Source organism: Piliocolobus tephrosceles, chromosome 9 (assembly GCF_002776525.5).
Source record: "Piliocolobus tephrosceles isolate RC106 chromosome 9, ASM277652v3, whole genome shotgun sequence".
Lineage (NCBI taxonomy): Eukaryota > Metazoa > Chordata > Mammalia > Primates > Cercopithecidae > Piliocolobus > Piliocolobus tephrosceles.
Genome location: NC_045442.1, coordinates 17,621,170 through 17,641,231, shown reverse-complemented (window position 1 = coordinate 17,641,231; position 20,062 = coordinate 17,621,170). Strand labels below are relative to the sequence as shown.

At 43.2% G+C, this 20,062-nt stretch overlaps 1 protein-coding gene across 5 annotated transcripts in view; it reads right to left on the bottom strand.

Moving 5' to 3' along the window:
* Positions 1-2,683: 2,683 nt before the first annotated feature.
* GFRA1 (GDNF family receptor alpha 1) overlaps positions 2,684-20,062 on the bottom strand; it is a 220,128-nt gene continuing 202,749 nt past the window's right edge. For 4 of the 5 annotated variants that reach the window (XM_023224404.2, XM_023224402.3, XM_023224405.2 and 1 more), the window contains 2 exons: positions 11,437-11,490; positions 2,684-10,285 (listed from right to left, as the gene is read on the bottom strand). In XM_023224404.2, the coding sequence (XP_023080172.1) occupies positions 10,133-10,285; positions 11,437-11,490 (207 nt within the window). In that variant the 3' untranslated portion in view covers positions 2,684-10,132. The remainder of the gene's footprint in view (positions 10,286-11,436; positions 11,491-20,062) is intronic. The other variant, XM_026456551.1, reaches the window with a different exon arrangement.

Below are 20,062 nucleotides of genomic sequence, written 5' to 3'. Positions count from 1 at the left end.
CTGCTTCTTGGGCTGTGCAGGGCTTGGCTGACTGCAGTAGGGAACTCTGCAGAGCCCTGGGAGCGCTCTGAGTCAGGGCTGCGTCAGCCTCTCTCCTCCAAAGAGCAAGGCTCAGAATCTGAGCTGGGTTCCAGAAGTTGCACAGCTTGTCCTTCCTTTACTTTTTATTCTCGAAAAACAATGGGTACAAATAATATATGGATAGAGTAAAAACTATGTAAAAACTATATCCAGGGAATATTCATGTCTGTCTATCTATCTTTCTAGCTACCTATCTATTTATGGTCAATTACCTATCTATAGAAATTTATCATCTATTAATATCTCTATCTCTACCTATTTATATCTACATCAATTATCTACCCATCATCTATTATTTATCTATAGTTATTTATACTTATCTACCTCTCTATTATCTACCTAGCGTCTATTGCCTACCTGTATCATCTATATATCTATTGATCTACATACCTCTAGCTGTCATCTATTTACCATCTATCCATCATCTATCTATACCTGTCTACCTATATCGATGTAGAGTATATCATCCCTCTCTCTGTCAATCATCTATCTATGATCTATCTCTATCATCAATATTTGTCTACCACCTATCTTTTTAAACTCTATACAAGTAGGACAATATTTTTCACCGTCCTGTACCTTGCCATTTCACTCAACACACTATAGACCCCTTTTGGTTTAGTGGATGTACGTCTCCCTTTTTAAAATAGTTGCTTAATATTCCCTCATCTAGCTGTGCTATAAGTTCTTTAACCAGCTCACTATTGATGGGCATTCAGGTTGTTTCAGGTCGTTTGTTATTACAAATTATTCTGTGGTAAAAATAGTATTGCACGCGTCTTGACACCCTGTATAAGAATGAAGGGCAAATTCCTTGCAGTGAAATTGTTGGTTCAAATAAGATGTAGATTTTAAATTCTGATACATATTGTCATACAGTTTTTGCTTTTTTCTTAAAGATTGTCCTTATTTATATAACCAGCCAGGCCAAACACTCACCTCATCTTTTAAATATGGTGAATTCTCTGTCTACTAGCCTGGATGGCAGACATCTCTGTGAGGCTAAAGCCCATCAGGGCATCCAGCACTGCCAGTTTATGGGACTTTTATGGATACCCCGCTCATATCTTCGCATCACTGTGTTCTCGTTTATGTTTTATTTATGTCACCAAACACAAGCAGTCTTGTATCTTGTTTCTGTCACAGATTTTATTCACTTTCTTGGCATTTCTCTCAGGGTTTTATTAGTCATTTCTTGTTCCAGCTCCTAAATTTTCTATCACCTGCATCCCAGGGATTTGGTTGCATTCCGAAGATGATTAGAATATGACCGGACGGGGGTAGGAGGACCCTGAAGGTCCCCAGGGCGCTCGCTGCGGCTCTGTCTCCCACTTCTGCTTGATGATTCTGGGAGTGTTCTAGTCCTGCCCATCCCCACGGGCCCTGCACCATCTGTGCTGACAGCTGGGGTTCATTTTTCCGGGAATGAACTTGGGGATTTCTGCAAAAGCTGTCCCAAGAAGCCCAGAGCCAGGTGAGCTGCTAGAATCTAGGCTTTTGTTATACCTTTAAAATACCAGGCCAAGGTCCAAATGTTCACACAAATTTTTCATCCAAACCAACTTGGGGATTCTGTGGAATCATTCTCAACTTGGTCATTTGAAAGCAGAGCCAGGAAGCAAGACAATAGGAAAGCCCAGCTAAAAGAAAAATCACAAGAGAACAAAAGCGTGTCCTGCAGAATCCCAAGTGAAATACAGGCTTCTGTCTTAGAGCAAGCAGGGTCTTCTTGCCGTTTCAGGGACTATTAGTTGCATACTGAAGCAAACAACAGTGGCAATATTAATTACTATGTTTTATGTCTTAACATTTTGCCTTAAAAGTTCCTGGCAGTGATAAGGATGCCAAAGATGACAACTTCCTCAGGGAAATAGGGGAGTCATATTTTGCGCAGCCACCTTCATCATCCTAATTCATGGCCTCATGTGATGTTAAATGATTCTTCTTGGCCAGGCACTGAGCTAGATGCTGGAAACAAGAACAACCACCTCATTCTAAGTCTTTATCTTTTATCAAAATACTATTTATAAGTCTATAGAAATCATACAATACACATATGATGGTAACTAGGAATCCACCAACCCTATCCTCTAATTATAACATTGTATTTTGAGAACATAATATAAATGTCAGGTGTGGGGTGAAGCCCAGTGCTGTCTCCCCCGCAGGCTCCTACACTACACCCTGCTGCCTTTTGCAACTCATATATGAGCAAAAGGTTGACTCTGAAATAGTGGTTCTCAAGCAAGTGTGATTTTACCTAGGCTCGGAGGACCCTTGGCAATGTCTAGAGATAGCTTTGACCACATGTGTAGATGGGGGGCTACCAAAGGATGCTGCTGAACATCAACAATGTATAAGATCTGACAAGCCCATCCACCCAAAATATAATTATCTGGCCCTGAGTGTCAATAGTACCAAGGTTCGGAAACATGGTCTGGAAGTATTTGTGGCAGCCACACTTAGTCCTTCTGATCTGTTGTCAAGAAAACCCATTGTTTTGACACTGGGGATTTCTACATGTTTGCAGATTTCAAGAGAGTTTTCCGGTGAATGGGATAAAAGAAAAAGACACCACAATGATTTTTCTTTTTTTTTTTTAAAAAAAGGAAACAATGTTTATTAGGATATTCTGGGGTGGGAGGATGGCCAAAGGGACTATGTACATTCTGTAGTGCTTGAGCAATAGGCTAACAGAAAATTCAAACATCACAAAACCACTTCCAAAGTCCAAATTGCAAAACTTGTACTTCTACAGGAGATGTTCTTCCACGAGTGTTGGCAATAAAGGCTGTTGCAAAACAGCTGTGTGAGGAAGCCGTGTGGGAGTGACCCCAGGAGAATGTCCCAGTGTCCTCTGGAAAGCAGATACACAGGACGATGAGACAAATGTGTCATCTTCTACCAGCGGGAAGCTCAGTAGACACACAATAGAACATGGAGACGTGCCCGAAGCCTAACCGGAGGCTTCTCAGCAAAGCTCAGTCAACCCCTCACCCCTGTTCTGAGGAGACTGGGTGTCTGAACCCCTCACTCAGGAAGGAATTCTAAAAATACCCTAAAAATCAGAAGCCGCCTTCTCTACTCCACCGTACTATAAACCTGCATGAAACAGAACGAACATAAGCTGAAACATACCCTCGGGTTAAGAGTGAAAAATGCAACACCATCCAAAAGAGTACAAGAAAAAAATCCCACAACCTAAATCTCACACAGCTTCTCAGCAGGAGTTGGATTAAACTGAGAAAATAATTTCAATATCAAGGGATAATGCACGCAAGATGGGAAAACTCTTTAAAGCAAACTCTGTGGTGAAAAGTGTTTCCCCCACTCCCTTGGGCGAGGGAAGGGAGAAGAAGATAGATAATGAGAACTATAAGGCCCTGGATTCAGGTTTCTGAAACTGTTTTTTCAACCCTCGGAGGACAATCAGCTCTTTCTAAATCCAGAAGAGCACATCAGAAATGCCCAATGACAGTAACACCACAGCCAAATATGGCAGGGCAAACTGATTTGGTTCTGCAATTTCCATTCTCCTTCTCCACATTTGAGAAATGCCATCAGCTACAGCTAAATAATAGTAATAATAATAATAAACAATTCCAGATCAAGCATGCTTGGCGCACCAGGAAGATAATGCTGGATCATATAACCCTCCAATCTGTGTGTGTGTGTGTGTGTGTGTGTGTCTGTGTGTCTGTGTGAGAGAGAGAGAGAGAGAGAAAGAGAGAGAATCACGTATTATTGGTGGAGCCTTATGAGCCAGTGAACTGAGAAGGCCCAGGGTACCTTCACCTGCACTGCCACAGTCACCTGGTCTGGCCCCAGGTAATCAACCTTTACTGATTTTCAACAGCCCTGGTTCCCTATATTCAGGACATCCACTGGATTTTCTCATTCTTCTTCCTACTTCACTCTAGTCTTAGGATCTGTGCTATGCTTGCAGGTATCGGGGTCAATGTGCACAGTCGAAGTTTTGCTCCTTTGAGCCCTGCTGATTGTTTGCTTTCCTCAGCTAAAGCAGCTCTGGCATCTCCTATTCCCACCTGCACCATGGCTGGTACCTGACAGTTGTGACTTCCCCACCGCTGTGCCTACCTGGCCAAACTCATGGCCCTCTGAGGCCCAGACAAGTGGCCGCCTAAGTGCTCCAAGGTGGCCTTTTAGGCTCAGGATGAAGGTGGGTGTGTTTGCCTTCTCTATCATGGAAGAGCTGGATTTGTCATTATTTGCACATGGCGCAGGACTTACCCCCTGGGAGACTGAGTCTAAGTTTCATGAATGATTTTGTAAAGAGAATACAGCGTCTCCAAAGGACGTGAAATGGAAGGATTCTGCCAATCTGGAAGGGATGGGTTTCCCTAAGCTGCTGTCAGAGGACCCTGTGTTCTCAAGTTCAGCTCCAAATGCTAGTTCATTCCGTCAGAGTACTCACTCAATAAATGTGCTGACTGGATAAGCATTTGATGTGGCTTCTCAGGATACTGATGGAGAACTTGTCATCCCTGGTATTCATCTGGGATTAGGGGAGTGGTCTTACCTTTCTTGTCAGCATCCTGTGCTTGAGGCAGATTAAAATCTCAGCAGACTAACTGGCGAATTTTTCACAAAGTCTACCCCCATTTTGGGCTCTGTCCTTTCTGGCAGATGTGAGCCTGCTGGGAGAGATGCTAGTTTCTCACCTCTCAGCAGGAAATGCCATGGGCAGATTTAAAGTCACTTGGATCCCAATGCTTTCTCAGACCCCCTCTCCCAGGTCACCCTCAAAAACCTCAGGAGGACACATTCAGGATCAATACAGCCCAATGCCAGGAATATGATGCCAATAGGCCCGTTCTTGCTACTGTATGACAGAATAAAGCCCTTAGATGTCAAGGTTTTTCATTTAACCAGTTTCTGAGTACCTACTATGGGTCATGCTTTCTGCTGAAGAAGCATGGGTGCGAGCAGCAAGAGATGTTCAAACTAAGGAAGAGGCTAAAGATCTCTGCCAGTCTCCTGGCACCCTACAAAACAAAACTGGGGATTGGTAAGAAAGCCTAGCCTGAGACGAAGAGAAGAAAATCAGAGAAAACCTTCTATTGATGCCGGTGCTGGGCTTGGCAGCTGCCCTGGAGCAAAAATTAACTTCCCATGGCAGTGGGACAAGATGCTGATATTGGCACCTGCCAGAGGCAGACAGCCGAAGTCGCAGCTGCGCTGGTCAAATGAGCTTGGAGACCTTAGGGGGCTGAGACCTCAACGACTATTAGCAGGCTGTGGTTCTCTGCAGGCAGTTTATTGGAATAGGGTTTGTGCGCCTTCTCCACCCCTCTGGGCTGGGTCTCAGAACAATCAGAAGTGCAGGTGGCACATTCTGCTGAAAACCACCCCTGCATGGTCTCTGGGAGGGAGGAGAAGCTTGTCAGAGACACTGGGAGCAACAAAGGGATTCCTGGCAAGGATAAGACCATCCCCAATCCCAAAGCTAAGAAGAGAGAGCTCAGAGGAGAGTTAGCTGGAGGAACTTTGTATTTGGGGATTAGCATCATCTTCAGATCATCTGGCTCCTGAGAGAGGCTTCTCTGTGTTAAAAGATATCTGTTGGAACAGAAATTAATTTGGGTTGAACTAAATTTAGAGCGATTACGATGAAGAATTGGCGAGGGCAATACTTAGGCAATAAAGAACAAGGTGGTGGAGGGAGGCCTGAATAATAACGATGAAAGAGAGCTGAATCAGCCAATATCCTGATATAAATGAAATGTCCTACAGAATACATCCCAGGACGGAGGGATTGGCAAAAAACCACAGATTCAAGGCCGCCGCAGTGAGAATCTTTTTCAGAGGTCCAGCCCTTACAAAGAATTCTAGACGACAGACTTAAAACAAATGGTCACTTGAGAAGCAGAGCTGTGTCAAAGTCAAGAGGTGTCAGATATACACTTGAGATATCTATCTTAGGGATGAGAGAAAAATGTAGCTTCTAAGGGTATCCAACCAAATCCCCACTTGTTTTATTTTAGAATTTCTAATAAGAAATTCCTTCCTCTGTCATTCGGATATTATTATTAGCTCTGGCTTCCTGTCTCTAAATAACTTCTGCCTGATTCAAGGAACTCTGGCTGTTCTGTTAGAAGGTTCCTATTCTGATCAGTAAGGAACATCAGCAGACTCTGATCCATTCACCCTTCGAACATGGCCCACTGTTGCACCTTGATTTTGCCTTATTGCTCCAACTCTCCAAGCTCAGATGGGCCTTCTGCTGTCACTGTGCCCAGGCCAGTGGTCATTCACTCCTGCCTGTTGTCATCGCTTTTAGGTTGTTCTTGAAAAGATGGGTGTCACACAGTCTGATTTGCTTTATCAAAGAGCAAAGGCAAAAGCAACACAGATCATGGGGTTATGAATCCAGGAGATCATCAACAGCCTCAAAAGAGAATTAGAACATGTGAATTCATTTAAGCAGCCCTTTTCTGGTCTGTAGTTTATTGATTCAAATACATCGTGCATGTCTAACTGCATGAATGAAAACTTATTTTCCAAAAGACAGCTCCTCTGAGGCCACAATTTTGTAAATAATAACAACAGAAATACATTTCTGCTGAATTCTGAGAAAAGAATTTGCTAATTATATAAACTCCCACTGCTCGTACATCTCTTTTCCCAGGCACTTTACACGGGCTCCAAAATGCTTTGGCTCTCCCACTCTCCTAGTATAGCAGATGGAGTGCTTGGGAGTGTCTGATTTAGAGACAAGAAGGCAAGAGGGAGACGGGCAGCAGCTAGAGGCAGCCCATCCTCAGAGTGTATGCAAGATAGGAAGTGTCTGAATATGGACCAAATCAAAGGCTGGGGCAGCTCTGGAGGAGCCCTGTCTGGTGTTTGAGTAACCTGAAGACACAACTTCTAAGATATTCTTACTACAGCAAAAAAAAATGTGTTTTAAAAAAATGAAATGGAAATCACACTCCTATCACATTCTAGATCGTTTGCTATACTTCATGAAAAATAACCTATGTTAATCTCAACTTATACTTTTTTTATTAGAGACTTGAAAAAAATCAGGTATGGAAAAATAAGTATGTAACTGGCATTCTCAATTTCTTCTCTATGTTGTGCGCTTCTTCCTTCATGTGCTCTATTAAAAAGATACTCAAGCATATATCGGTCAAAAATATTCAACATCAAAGTGGAATGAATGTGCTTCTAATCAGTGTGGCAATACTGCCTTTATTCCCCCTCTCTTTCTTTCTGAAATAATAAGTAGGGCATGGCTAGATGTAATCAGGGAGTCATGGGCTGCATGGACCCTAGTTACTGTTTCATTTCATCAAAATTAACTGTAATGAGATACTTCCTGCAGGACACCCAAACCTCAGCAGATAATCCCTGTCTTCACTGGCACCCCAAATGCCCGGACTAAAGGACAGGAAGTAGTGAATCATTTTTGCTTTTAAGCATGCCAAGAAGAAGTGAGACAGGTAAACGATTTAAATCATTGTGCTCCAGTTTTGGGGCAAATGGTGGTGGTTGAGGGTCACTGTGTCAAACTAAGATCACACTGAGTGGCAGAAACCTTGCTTGGCTTGCTTTGATAAGAATCTCTCCAACGTGTTGTCCCTGAACAAGATGCTTCCCCCTATTTATTTAATCAGCAACTGATTTTCAAATTGAGGATTTGGTAACTTGAATATGCTTTTATCACTGAAGAAAAATGAGATCTTTGTTGGTGACAGATGAGGCTTTTCAAAATTTAATTTATATGTTGCCTACCCATGCATTCTTCAATGAAGGCTGCCCTTGTTAGCACTGAAACTCCCATTTCCTCTTTGGTCATCTGAAGCTAATTAGAGCTGCTGTTACTGCAGAAGTAATCAATAGTTTTCTACAGTGGATCACATAGAATCAGATCCCTATGCAATTAGTCCAGTGTAGATACACAGAGATAACTTAATGAAAACAAAATATGCTCTGTAAGAGATATGCGCTCATAGATAACTGGCATTCCAAATATTTTGACACATTTAATGTGTTTATTCAAAGTAAGAGTCTTTATAGAACTTTTCACTAATTAAATACAGTTGAGTGTCTGCAGAATTTCCCTTGAAAACATTTTGAAGTGAAAAAAGTCAGTACCGAGTACTGTATATTTGTGTTGATTAACATTTGGACACAAATGCACTTTGAACACCAACAGAGCTAAAAGACTATGCCTTTATCTTGGATTTCATAGATTTCCCCTTCCCCCTAGTGATTTGACTAATCTTACAAGGCAAACTCCAGCAGGCAAAGGGGATCTGTAGAAACGTGCACCCTGGTTTCCTCCTCCATCTCTCTACCAAGGTGGGAAAAAAGCCAGTGCTCCCCAGCACTTTATCAAGGTGGAATCTCTGCTTCTTTACTTAATGTTGGAGAAAAGTAGCCACCAGTACTTGATCACTGTAGATTCAGAATCTCGCCATCTAAACCAGACTTCGACAGTGCACTTTTGGGTCTACTTAGTCAAGAAAGAGAATAATGGAAGATGGTATGTGGTTAGCAAAGCCAGATGCCTTATCACCAGGGTCCTGTTCTGCTGATCTGTGCCAACTAACTCATCTCGCCAAACCTAATGTCAACCCTCTTGATCCACAAACCTTCCTTCTTTTCTAACATGGTCTGCAGTCTGTCATGGAGGACATAAAACAAGATGCAAGCAGATCCTTAATGACCTTCAGACCAAACGGCTCCAAACAGTGGCCAAGACATTGCAGTCAGGACTAAGGACAATCCTTAGGAAAAGAACTGGGCATCCCAGCATGGATGTGCTTCCAAAGAAAGGACAACTTGCCCATGCCCATGTGTCCCAATCAAAGCTGCCTTTGTCAGATAACCTGAAAACCAAGGTGCCGGATTGCATCTTGACAAGGGTGCCATGAGATGCTGCAGAACATTTGCAAGCAGCCACCAGCTCCCTCCACAGGTATGCATGCTTGCACTTCAAGAAATAATAAAAGACAATGCTTGTCTGCTCTGTTTCCTCCTGCCTGTCCACGGTCACGTGATGCAGAACTTTCTGCTACAGCACGAGGCTTCTCAGAGTCTGCTTTTGAAGAGCTGTATTTGTGAAGTTCATATCGGAGTGAACACTATTTATGAGGGGAAACAAGCCCTGTATTTTTGTATTAAACCATCAGTAAAAAAAATGAGACAATATCATTACTTTCAAAATATAGAAAGCCAATAGTTGAAATCATTTAGTAGTAAAATTTTTTCTACATATAATCTCATAAGTGTAAAGAGTATTAGAGCGACGTTTCAGCTATATTGGACTCTTGTTAGGTAAAGGGCTTCTCACTCAGGTAAGGCTTAGGATTAGAAGAGTGCTGTTCAGGGATTGAGGTACTGACTCGGCACACTCATTCCCCACTCTCTATTTTGACTAAAAGACAGATACTAGATTTAGATGTGACAGGTGTTTTTTCTTTTGTACAAGAGTGCAGAACTGTTTACAGTACATAAACATCAGCATGGAAAATGCTAGTACATATAGAAAGGTGAACATCATCAGTACCAGCTGTTTCCACAAAGCCCACTCTTGATAAGAATCTTCTTTGTGGCAAAAAAGTGTGGCATTAATGTCAGGTTGAAATTTATATCATTAGAAATCAATGTCATTAGATGAGATATGGGAGTTACCTTAGAAATATTAACTCCTTCTCTAGCTAGGAAAGGCCAGAAGTAAAACTGTTAAAATCATCATCATCATCATCATTGTCATCATCATCATCATCAAAAACACAGCCCCAGTTTGCTTTACAGCCCAATTTACAAACTGTCCTTTTAAAATACAGCATATCCCAAAGCCTTCTGAGTTTGGAATGGAGCACTGCATCAGGTTTTTCACAGAAGCCCCGAAGGATCACAAGAAGCTTTCTTAAAAAAAAAAAAAAAAAAAAAGTTCCAGTTGGATGGAACTGTTTCTCAACTGAGCTCCTAAAACTGGAATTTCAGCTATACAAGAGAACAGGAAACAGATAACTTGGTTTTTGTCTTTTTACATGTCCATATTGTATTTTTGTAAATGCAGCTATGATGTTTCTGCTAAAGATAAAGATAATAGGGTGGACAGAGCAGTTACCACCAGAACCAGCAGTGGGCTCAGAGCGCAGCTTGGAGGAGCAGCCATTGATTTTGTGGTTATGTGGCTGGAAGCACCGAGACCTTCTTTTTCATAATTACCCTGTAAGAAAGAATGGTTTCATTATCATTCATTGCATGTCTTCTCTCTACCACAGTATACTTTACACTCTCTCTCCCCCCAGCTCCCCACTGGCTGACCCACTCACCAAAGCCGACCAAGATTGTACCACTGAGACTCAGATTCACTGACTTGCAGTTTTATGGGAAGAAACCATGAATCTGGATGAGAACCAGATACTTTTGATAAATTGGTCAATGCTTACTGCTTGTTCTCCCATTAGGGATTATTAAATTCATTTGGGGGGAAGGTATCTGAGTTCAGGTACCCCTGCCATTCTTTACCTCACTCTCCAGGGTTCCATGTTGCACAGGTAACTGTTAGCTGTGCAGCACGGAACCCTTCTCCTATCACCGGCTGAAGAGGAATGCTCGCTGTCTCTCCCCATCAGGGAAGGAGGGCAGCAGAGTCATCTCAGGAAACTTGCCCGAACAAGTGACAGTTTGTGTAGAGATGGGTCACAGACAGCATTGGAGACAGGCAGAGCGGCCTCTCCCTGCATGAGCCAGTTCAATCCCAGATTTTATAGATGAGGAGTTGGAGAGAGCAAGCACTTGCTTGCTCATTGCTGGGAGAACCAAACCAGAACTCCAGCTTCTGGACTCCCAGCCAGCACAGCTGTCCTTCCTCAGGATAGAATCCTCCATCCCTGTCGCCAGCACCTGCTTAATCCCATAATGCCAACCTCCTACACAAGGAACCAGGGCCCACACACAGCAGAATGATCGGTCTCCTCACCAGTAAACTGGATTGAGTAATGTATCTACCATGGGGGCCTGTGGAGGTCAGAGGCACCACAGATAGAGAACATCTGGTAGCAGTGAGATTTGCTATGTATCTTCTCTGTGCTGGATGATTTTACATGACTGTGATTACAGAGAGGCTCAGGGCCCTGGAACACTTGTATTAATCCTGGGACAAAGATCCCGGGTCCCAGGCTTACTTCCAACTTTGTGAACTGGAATTCAAAGTCTTCACCTTGCTCAAAGGGTACATGGTCATGGAGGTTGGCTTAGATTTCTTGTGGACTGGATACCTTCTTGTCTTTGAATGCTTTATATGATACCCTGCCCCAGGGGCCCAAAGGCTATGTTTCTATAAATGCAGGAAGCCTCCAAAAGAAACATACTTACATTGGAAATACAGAGGTGTGTATTGCCCGACACATTGGATTTTAGCTTCTGTGCCTGGAGAGAGACAAGAAAAAAAAATGCTCAAACATAATACAGAAGAGTAATTACTGATGATCCATTAATCAGCTGTCTAGAGCAATGCTCTCCGATAAATATGTGAGATGCAGCTGTGAGCTCCATATATAATTGAACATTTTCTAGTAGCCATGTAATAAAGAGATATCAGGTGAAGTTAATTTTAATATATTTTATTTAACCCAATATAAATATAAACCCATTTCAAAATGTACTCAATATTAATAAGATACTTTACATTCTTTTTGTCCATTCTACGTGTTCAGAATCTGGTGTGTTTGGCATGGCACATCTCAATTCCGACTTACCCCATTTCAAAGCCGAGTGGCTCCTGAAGGAGCAGCCCAGGACTAGGTTACTAAAGAAAACGTTTTGAAGTCATCCCTCATTTCTTAAAGTTAATTTTTGGGAATTACCTCCTTCTAGGTAAAAGTATTGCAATAAACATCTGCATTTATGAGTAATATAGAGAAAGGCCTTCCTGAGCTTGTTTGTTTGTTCATTTGTTTATTTGTTGTTCCAGTCAACAAACCCTTACTGAGTCCATTTACCAATGCTGGGTATATGGTGATGAACAAAATAGGACCTGGTCCCTGGGTTCTTGGGGCTCCTCTCTAGTGAGGAAACTACTCACTAGTCACTGTTTAGGATCACACAGAATCAGGGGCTAAGGCACAGGGCAGGGACCCTTTCAGATGCGCATCCTCAAAGAATCACACAGGGCATTATGGATCCTCAATGTAGCCATTTGAAAATGGCTTCCTGAGCAGTTGCAAGGGGACTGGGCTGTGAAGGCACTGAGCTCCCTGTTTCTCCTCAACTGGAACAGCCCTCCACTGGGCTTCTACCTGATAATTTCATCATAGGAAACGTCCCATTGCTCAAATAATGACAGTGTAAATGCATGTGAAAACTACTGACCCTGGTACAACCCTCTCATACCCAGACAAGTTAAGTGACTAATTCAAGGTCACACAGCAATTTACTTACAGACTCAGGATGCAAACCCAGTCTCTTCAATTCCTAAATGAAAATGTGCTGCCTCCTGCATTACAGTGTTTCTCCCCAAAATCCACACGAAGAACTCCCACAATGCTCCTCCCTCATCCCCAGCAACAGGAGCCATTTGGCACTGACAGACAGAGAGCTTGCTTGTCAATGGGCTGAGCCCTGGTTAAGCGTTACACTTGAATCAAGGAGGACCTGAGCAACCAGCTCTGTGTGGCTGGCACTGGCAGGCTGCCTGTTGTGACTTTTGCAACTCCTGGAAGACATGCTAAGCTAAAATGATAGCATGTTCACCCAAGGAGTAATTTATTGACCATAATGCTACTTGGGAGGCATCATAATCTTTACCTATATTTGCATATGCCAGCTGTGAATATGAAATAGAAACCTTTAAACAAGCATCAAGAATAAGACACTGTGAAGCATCCCTGGGCTGTTCAAAGGTCACTAAATGTTATGTATAAGAAGATCAGAGGGGAAATTGGAAGAGGAATTGAACCTGATTCAAGAGCCTACTTTTAATCTATATTAATAGCAAATCTGGTCCACTGCACTGTCACCTACAGAGAGTAATGTGTAGTGCTTTACGTGTTTTATTTCTGTTCAAGTTTGGAATTGTGCCCAGACACCAAAACGGCCCTAAAACCTCACATTCTGCCTTTTCTAGGCCATAATCTACAAAAGACATAAGCCCTTGCTAAGGGCTTTTGCATAACTAACAAATTTACTGAATTGCACAGGGGAGGCAGCGTGATTTCTAGACTGGGATGCATTATGCTCTCAAGTTCTTTCTATGCTTGCGGTCACAGCTAAGTTGCACCTCAGCGTCCTAGACCACAGTAGCTTCTAAGAGTTCCAAGGGCTGGGAAGGCTTCTTTCCTACTTTGTTAGGTATGATTAGCACTAGCAGACAGTGTTTTATTCATTGTATACTCAATCTGTGACACTCATTAGCTATACTGCAGGAGTATAATCCTACCATTATTAAATGATTAGAAAGGGGCTTTCATCAATGGACTAGAAAAGGCCTCTATCTTAACAGGTTTTCTTAAGTGGACTCTGCCTGCATAGGTAGATTTCTGACCCTCATTAGTCACGGAGGGTTTCACACTACATTCAGAATTTATAAGCTTTCAACCAGGGAGACGCGCACAGGTGTAAACTCTGAGGATCTTGTCTTCTATCTGGAAATGACAGGCATAACTTCAATTACACAGGAAAATGCATTTAGATCAGCTCCAAGTCTGTGCAGTCTCTAAGTTCTTGTTCCCCCAAAGCGGGTAACCCTGTTGGCCTCTGTATAAAGGAAAAGGTCAGTTTCTGACCTTGTCTCCATGGAGTCCCATTGGCTAAAGCTGGAAGCAGCACCTCTCAGGCTCATCTTGCCTGGAAGACCATTCGATTGGCATAACTGGAGGAACTGATGAGTCCAAGTAAGAATGTGCAGCCACATCCCCACAGGGGATGCTCTGAGAAAATGCCTTCTCTCCCGTTAAACATCTTCCCAGCCCACAGAGGCACTCAGCACTCCAGAGGCTTAGCAGTCCACACACAGGACTCTAAAGACTCTGCTTACATTGTGTGTTAACAAGCTTCCTACAGAGCGGTCTGGGTGCGCAGGAAAGCCCTACAGCAGCAGAGGCTGAGCAGAGAGGCTCTGGAGTTCCACCCAAACTTGGCACGGGCCACTGTCAGCTCTGTGAGTCTGATTAGCAGAATCAAAGGATTGCATATAGGTTTGAGATCTCTTTAAATCTTACACCAAATGAAATGAGGGCCAGAGTGTGTTGGCTGTCTAGACTGGATAGGGTCAACAACAGACATCATCAGGCTGAGAGTTCAGAACCTCTCACAGTGGGCCTGCTGCTGAGAGAGGGTCACAGCCTGGGATGCAGACCTGTGAACTTCTGGCTAGTTGCATGCTTATGAGTCCTGTATGCAGTGTGAACTTCCTGTGACCACTGAGGGTCAGAAATCTACCTCTGCAGATCCAGAGTCTACTTAAGAAAATCTGCATCTTAAAACCCACTTTGGAAGCCTGAGAAACCTGTTACTTCCACATTTTAAAGGCTTTTATCCCCAGCATTTCTGAAAACATCGTCAAGCTATCACTGTCGTGCTAGTCAGGCATGATAAATGCAAACAGATAAGATTACAGGGCATCCCCCACTTTCAGCTATCACAAAAAAAGTCCTTACACACTTTAAATGCTGTTTCGGTTGCTGCAAAGTGGGATGTCCCAGGAAAATTAAAAGGAAAAAATAAACCCCAAACTCCTGAGACTTTGTAAGGTATAAGGTAAATTAGAAACTGGAAGACCACCTTTTATCCCTGAGTTACAAACTGGTAAAATGAAGGGTGCAGTAATAGAAGGGCTGGCACAGTGTTCAGGGGCCCTTCAGTGAACCTCAAAGCCCTGATGATTATGAGAAATGCAGAGAGCTGACAAAGAGCTCAGCCAGCCGGTACCTATGCAGACATCATGCCTTACAGTTTGTGGTTTTAACACGATATGCCTTTTAACAAGAGATGAAGAAGAGAAGATGCATTTCATTTTTCAAAACATCAATTTGAACTATTCTTACAGTATGTTGAAAAATGAATTATTTAATCCTTTTTAAGAAAGGGTGTTTCTTAACTCTAATTTATAGCTATAAGGTTTAGGGGAAGCTGCCTGACTCTGAATTGGGGGAAACACCACCACCGAAATATAGCACACCTCGAGGTTTTCATCTTGAGAACGGGAAGATGAAAATCATACTAGAGAAGCCTGTCCCCAAACCAAGCGCCTTCCCTACCTTCTGGAAAACCAGGGAAACCTGTTCTTTAGGCACGTGAAGCCTCGTCTCTCCAGCAGTCGTTGCTCTCATATTATAAAAGTGTCACTGGTGGTAATCCCCAAGTCCAGGCACGTCGCATAAATGAATTTCCAGGGCACTGTAATTGTGGGGGGCCAGACCTCGCCAGTCCCTGGCACCAGAGGGTTAATAAATGCATTAGATGCTGTTAACCTCTGTTACCTGGAGTCAGAGCAGTGCCTCTCCTGCTTTTTACCCCAGTGATTAGCATTTGGAAAGCCTGCCGGGGTGCCAGCAGCTTTCCTGTGCAGAACGCAGAGATGCACACATCATTTATAGCTCTCAGTCCAGTCCCCACACGGGTTCTGCCCACAGCAGGCTCTCCCCAAGCTCTGGGGACAGGTCAGGCTTGTGAGCAGCATGCTCACTCTGATTATGGAATTGGAGGCTTAAAAGCGCACTCGCCCGGAGCCTGGCCTTTGCTGCCCCAGGACTCCATTTCTGTAGAGAAGCCAGTGTTTAATCTCCGGATTTTAGGCAGCTGTCAGCCAGCAGGGCATGGAACATTTCTCTGTTCTCCTCCATGCATAAGAAAAGCCAGTTTCTGCTCTACCTCCAGAAAACAAAACCAGGGGAAGTTGCCCAATCCAATAGCAACAGACTGTCCGGTCTGCAGCCAGATAGTCATAATTAATGATGCTCTGGTTCTTTTCTTCCTTGCTTTACTGATTAGAGAGATTTGCTATATTAGGAACCTGTTTGCTTAATGACAGAATACAAGCAATAAACAGAGAAATACACAGACTGTAAAATGCAATCAACTTTGCTCTCCAGCACTCACTAAGTACCTAGCTGCATCTATCACACTTGTCAATACCCGTTTATTAGCATACGAGTCTCTTCTGCAGCACAAACTGAACCTTTGCTAGGGAAAACCACCGTATGAGTTTTTCACACAACAGTCCAGAAGCAGAAGTCCAGAACTCAAAGCCATTTCTCAGTTTAAATCTACATTTTTTATGCTCCCTTGTAAGATAAGCCATGGAAAGAAGAGTATGTACTTAACTGAGGTTAACTGAGCAGAGGAACTGGCTACCAAGTAAGCATCATTCACATTGTATTTTAGTCAGATAGACTCACCTGCTTATAGACTTCAATAGGTAATACTATATAACAATTCTATTGTGTACATGATACCAATTTGCCCAAATTAATTTCTGTACATATAAAGAAGACACAAAAAGGAACCCCTTGCTAGTGAATCCAAGCTAAGTAATGGTGGCCCACCCAGTGGTCTGGAGCCTTTCTTTTGTTTTCTTTGGCTTTTGAATTTTGCCTATTGACGTCTGGGATTGTTGGGAGAAGTTTTATTGCTGGTCTGGTCCCAAGCAGTTGGCCAGCCTTTCTAAAACGTCTGGCACTGTCTATTTTGAGACTCACCTTCCCGTAGGTTTGCTTTTCCTACAGACTTGGTAACAATCACTTGCAACCACTGGTCTGAATAATGTCCAGCAAAGTCAGCTGCGTAAAACAAGTGGACACATAAATAAAGCCTGCTCTGAGCCTGTGGGCTTGGGTGTTTTTCTTCCAGAGCCTGAGTTCAGCAGGGAAGGAATTCATTTCCTCCAAGTTTAATTCTGCCAAGCCCCACGGACCCTGGCCCAGGCCAGGAGGAAAACCAGGGGCTGTGAGGGCAGCCAGGATGAGTTTGGGCAGGCGTGCTTCTGAGAAGGGGCTGGAGTAGCCCTGGGTGGCTCTTCTACCACTGAGCCTGGGACTGTCTGGTCTCCTCTACCTGCTCCCCCCGAAGATGCTTTGTCTCTGTGTTGCCTGAACCTCAGCCAGAGGCTTTCATTACATTAAGCTCTTAGAAGGCCTTGTAAAGATATTTCACTCAGCGCAAGTTTCAGGAAGGCTCAGGGGTGCCAAGTTTCGTTAGTCTGGGCAGGGCGAGTCGCAGGATGAGGGACCTGCAGTCGTACTTTCTTACTCAGAGGAGGCATAGCTCAGACAGGTTGGGCTACGTTTAGGTGAAGCCTCCAATAATGGGTGCATAGCGAGTTGAAATAAAGCCAGATTCCAGATATGTGTGTTTGGGTGTGGGGATCCTAGCCTTGAAGCTGACAGACAGGCTCTAGTAGCAAAGGTCTTAGAATCCTGGCACCAATGGGACAGTCAGAGTTGAACTGTGCAATTTAGTTTGAGCTTAGTGCCAAGCCTAGATCAGAAACCCTGTTCTTTGACCTGATTGGGGACTGGGCCCCTAGGTGGTCAATTGGGAAATTAAATGAAAGAATAAAATCACTTAGAAATGGTATATCTATATGAAACTTTAACATCGAAATATCATTCCTTTACTGATTTTTGGATTATGCGACCAGGACCACCTTTATTCAATTTTTTTTTTTTTTTTAAAGAGTCTATTGATTGGAGTTCCCTGGCTTATGTTTTGCATAAGCCATGTCTATAATTCCTGGTCTACAGTTCCCGGTTGCAGTTTCCTCAAAACAGGAGTGATGTTTGACACTCGCAGAAGAATCTCAGTACACAATATTCCTGTGTTTTTATAACTGCACTCGGTCCTTTATAGTCATCTCACCCACACCTAATCCAAAGGCTTTTTTTTGTTTTGTTTTTAGGAATTTGCCTTTTCAGATATATTCAACTTAGTGTGCATTGAAGGGATTACCCTTTTTTGGGGCTCCTATTCAGTGATTTATGTAATATTTAGCAAATGATGTAAGCAAAAATACCAACTACAACCAGCACAAAATGGCATAAGAACAAATACAGTTGATGCTTGTTAAGACTGCATCCCAACTGGAGAGAGTGAGGGGCACTTGTGGGCAAAAGAAGCGAAGCCTGCTAGTGTGGTCCGTGCAGTGAGTCTTGTGCAGTAGCCATGTTTGCAGGGGAAGGGACAGGTTGGCTTCTGTGGTGAGCTGGCTAAATGAGTGTCAGTTAAGAGAACTTCTGGTACAATTTAGAACTTGCTCCTGGTACTGGCTTGATTGATATGGTATGGTGAAAAGAGCACAGGCTGGCCAGGCATGGTGGCTCACGCCTGTAATCCCAGCACTTCGGAAGGCCGAGGCGGGTGGATCATGAGGTCAGGAGTTCGAGACCAGCCTGGCCAGCATGGTGAAAATCCATCTCTACTAAAAATATAAAAAATTAGCTGGGCATGGTGGCAGGCACCTGTAATCCCAGCTACTTAGGAGGCTGAGGCAGGAGAATTGCTTGACTCCAGGAGGCGGAGGTTGCAGTGAGTTGAGATCGCACCACTGCACTCCAGCCTGGGTGATAGAGAGAGACTCGTCTCAAAAAAAACAAAAACAAAAACAAAAACAAAAAACAACAACAACAAAAAAAGAGCACAGGTTACAAGGTTCCTAGTCCTAGCTTTCCAACCATCATCCATGATTCCACTCATTCCTGCCCTACTGTCTAAATCACAGGGTTGCGAAAATCTAATGTGATACTCTAGATGGAAGTCCTTTCAAAATTCAAGTTTTTCTTAGCCTCTCTGTGGTTGATGGTCATTCTTTGATCAAGGCAAAAGTGGGAAAAATGCAAAACCTCACGCTAATTGGGCTTGTGAACATTGTATTGAAGAGAACCGGCTTGTGATCATCTGTGATTCCTCAGATTTGAAAATGAATGCAATGAAAGAGACACAGTCCAGTAAGATATATCAACAGTCCTCCATTAGCTAAGCATTCCCTCGGGCTTCCCTGTCAGTCTCCAGCGCACCATAAAAGGATGCCTGCAGCTTTGCACTTGTAATTTAACACTAATGGCAAGATGGCAAGGAGTGCTGCGTGCAGACTCTGTCTACAGCATGGAGCTTCACAGGGTGCCCTGGCTGGGCTTACTTCTTCTTTTCATACCTTCACAGGATCACCTTACATCTCTTTTGCTTTTACCCACGCTGGGGCAAACACAGGTTGCAGAAATACATTAGAGAACTGTTTGTTTTCATTCATGGTTAGCTTGCTTGATTAGTAAAATATTCAGACAAGAAGCAATTATGAGCTGCATTTTAGAAAATTATGCGCAATTAACAATAAGATATTGACAAAAATGTGTGAAAGACATTTTGAAGACGTTGTGGTTTGGGGCGAGGGTGGCTGTTTTGTATAGCGAACATTCAGCATTAATGGTATAAAGCAACTAGGAGGGACGGCCCTAAAATGAAACATTTGTTTTCTCAGAATGTGCAGTTGGGAATGCAAATGTGCAAGAGCAACAGAAAAGATTCATTGTTGTCCCTGATGAGAAGTGCATGCAGCCTATCTCATCAGACACGCATCCTCATCACCATCAGATAATATTTATTAAGGCTCTCATTCTCCTGTGCATTTATGTGCAGCTGAGTGCGGCCCCGTAATGGCTCTGTGACTTATGGTGGTAACTAAGGTTTGATATAAAACACCACGGTTTGGAGACATAACGGACCAGGGGCTTTTGTTCATCCTCTGGTTCAGAAGATGGAACATGGTTGGTGGTGCAAAGAAACAAGGTAAAAGCAAAGAACCTTAAAAATTTTTTTAGAATATGTGCTTTTAGAGAAAAATATTCTCGAAAGTATAGGAAAACCAAGTAGATGATGATGACTGTGATCATTACTATCACAAATAGCCTTCACCAATGATGATCCCATCTGCCTTTTACCAAATACACCCATCGCTGAAACAACTTTCTTTCTGAGGGGGACACTCCCCTTTTATATGGGTCAGGAACAG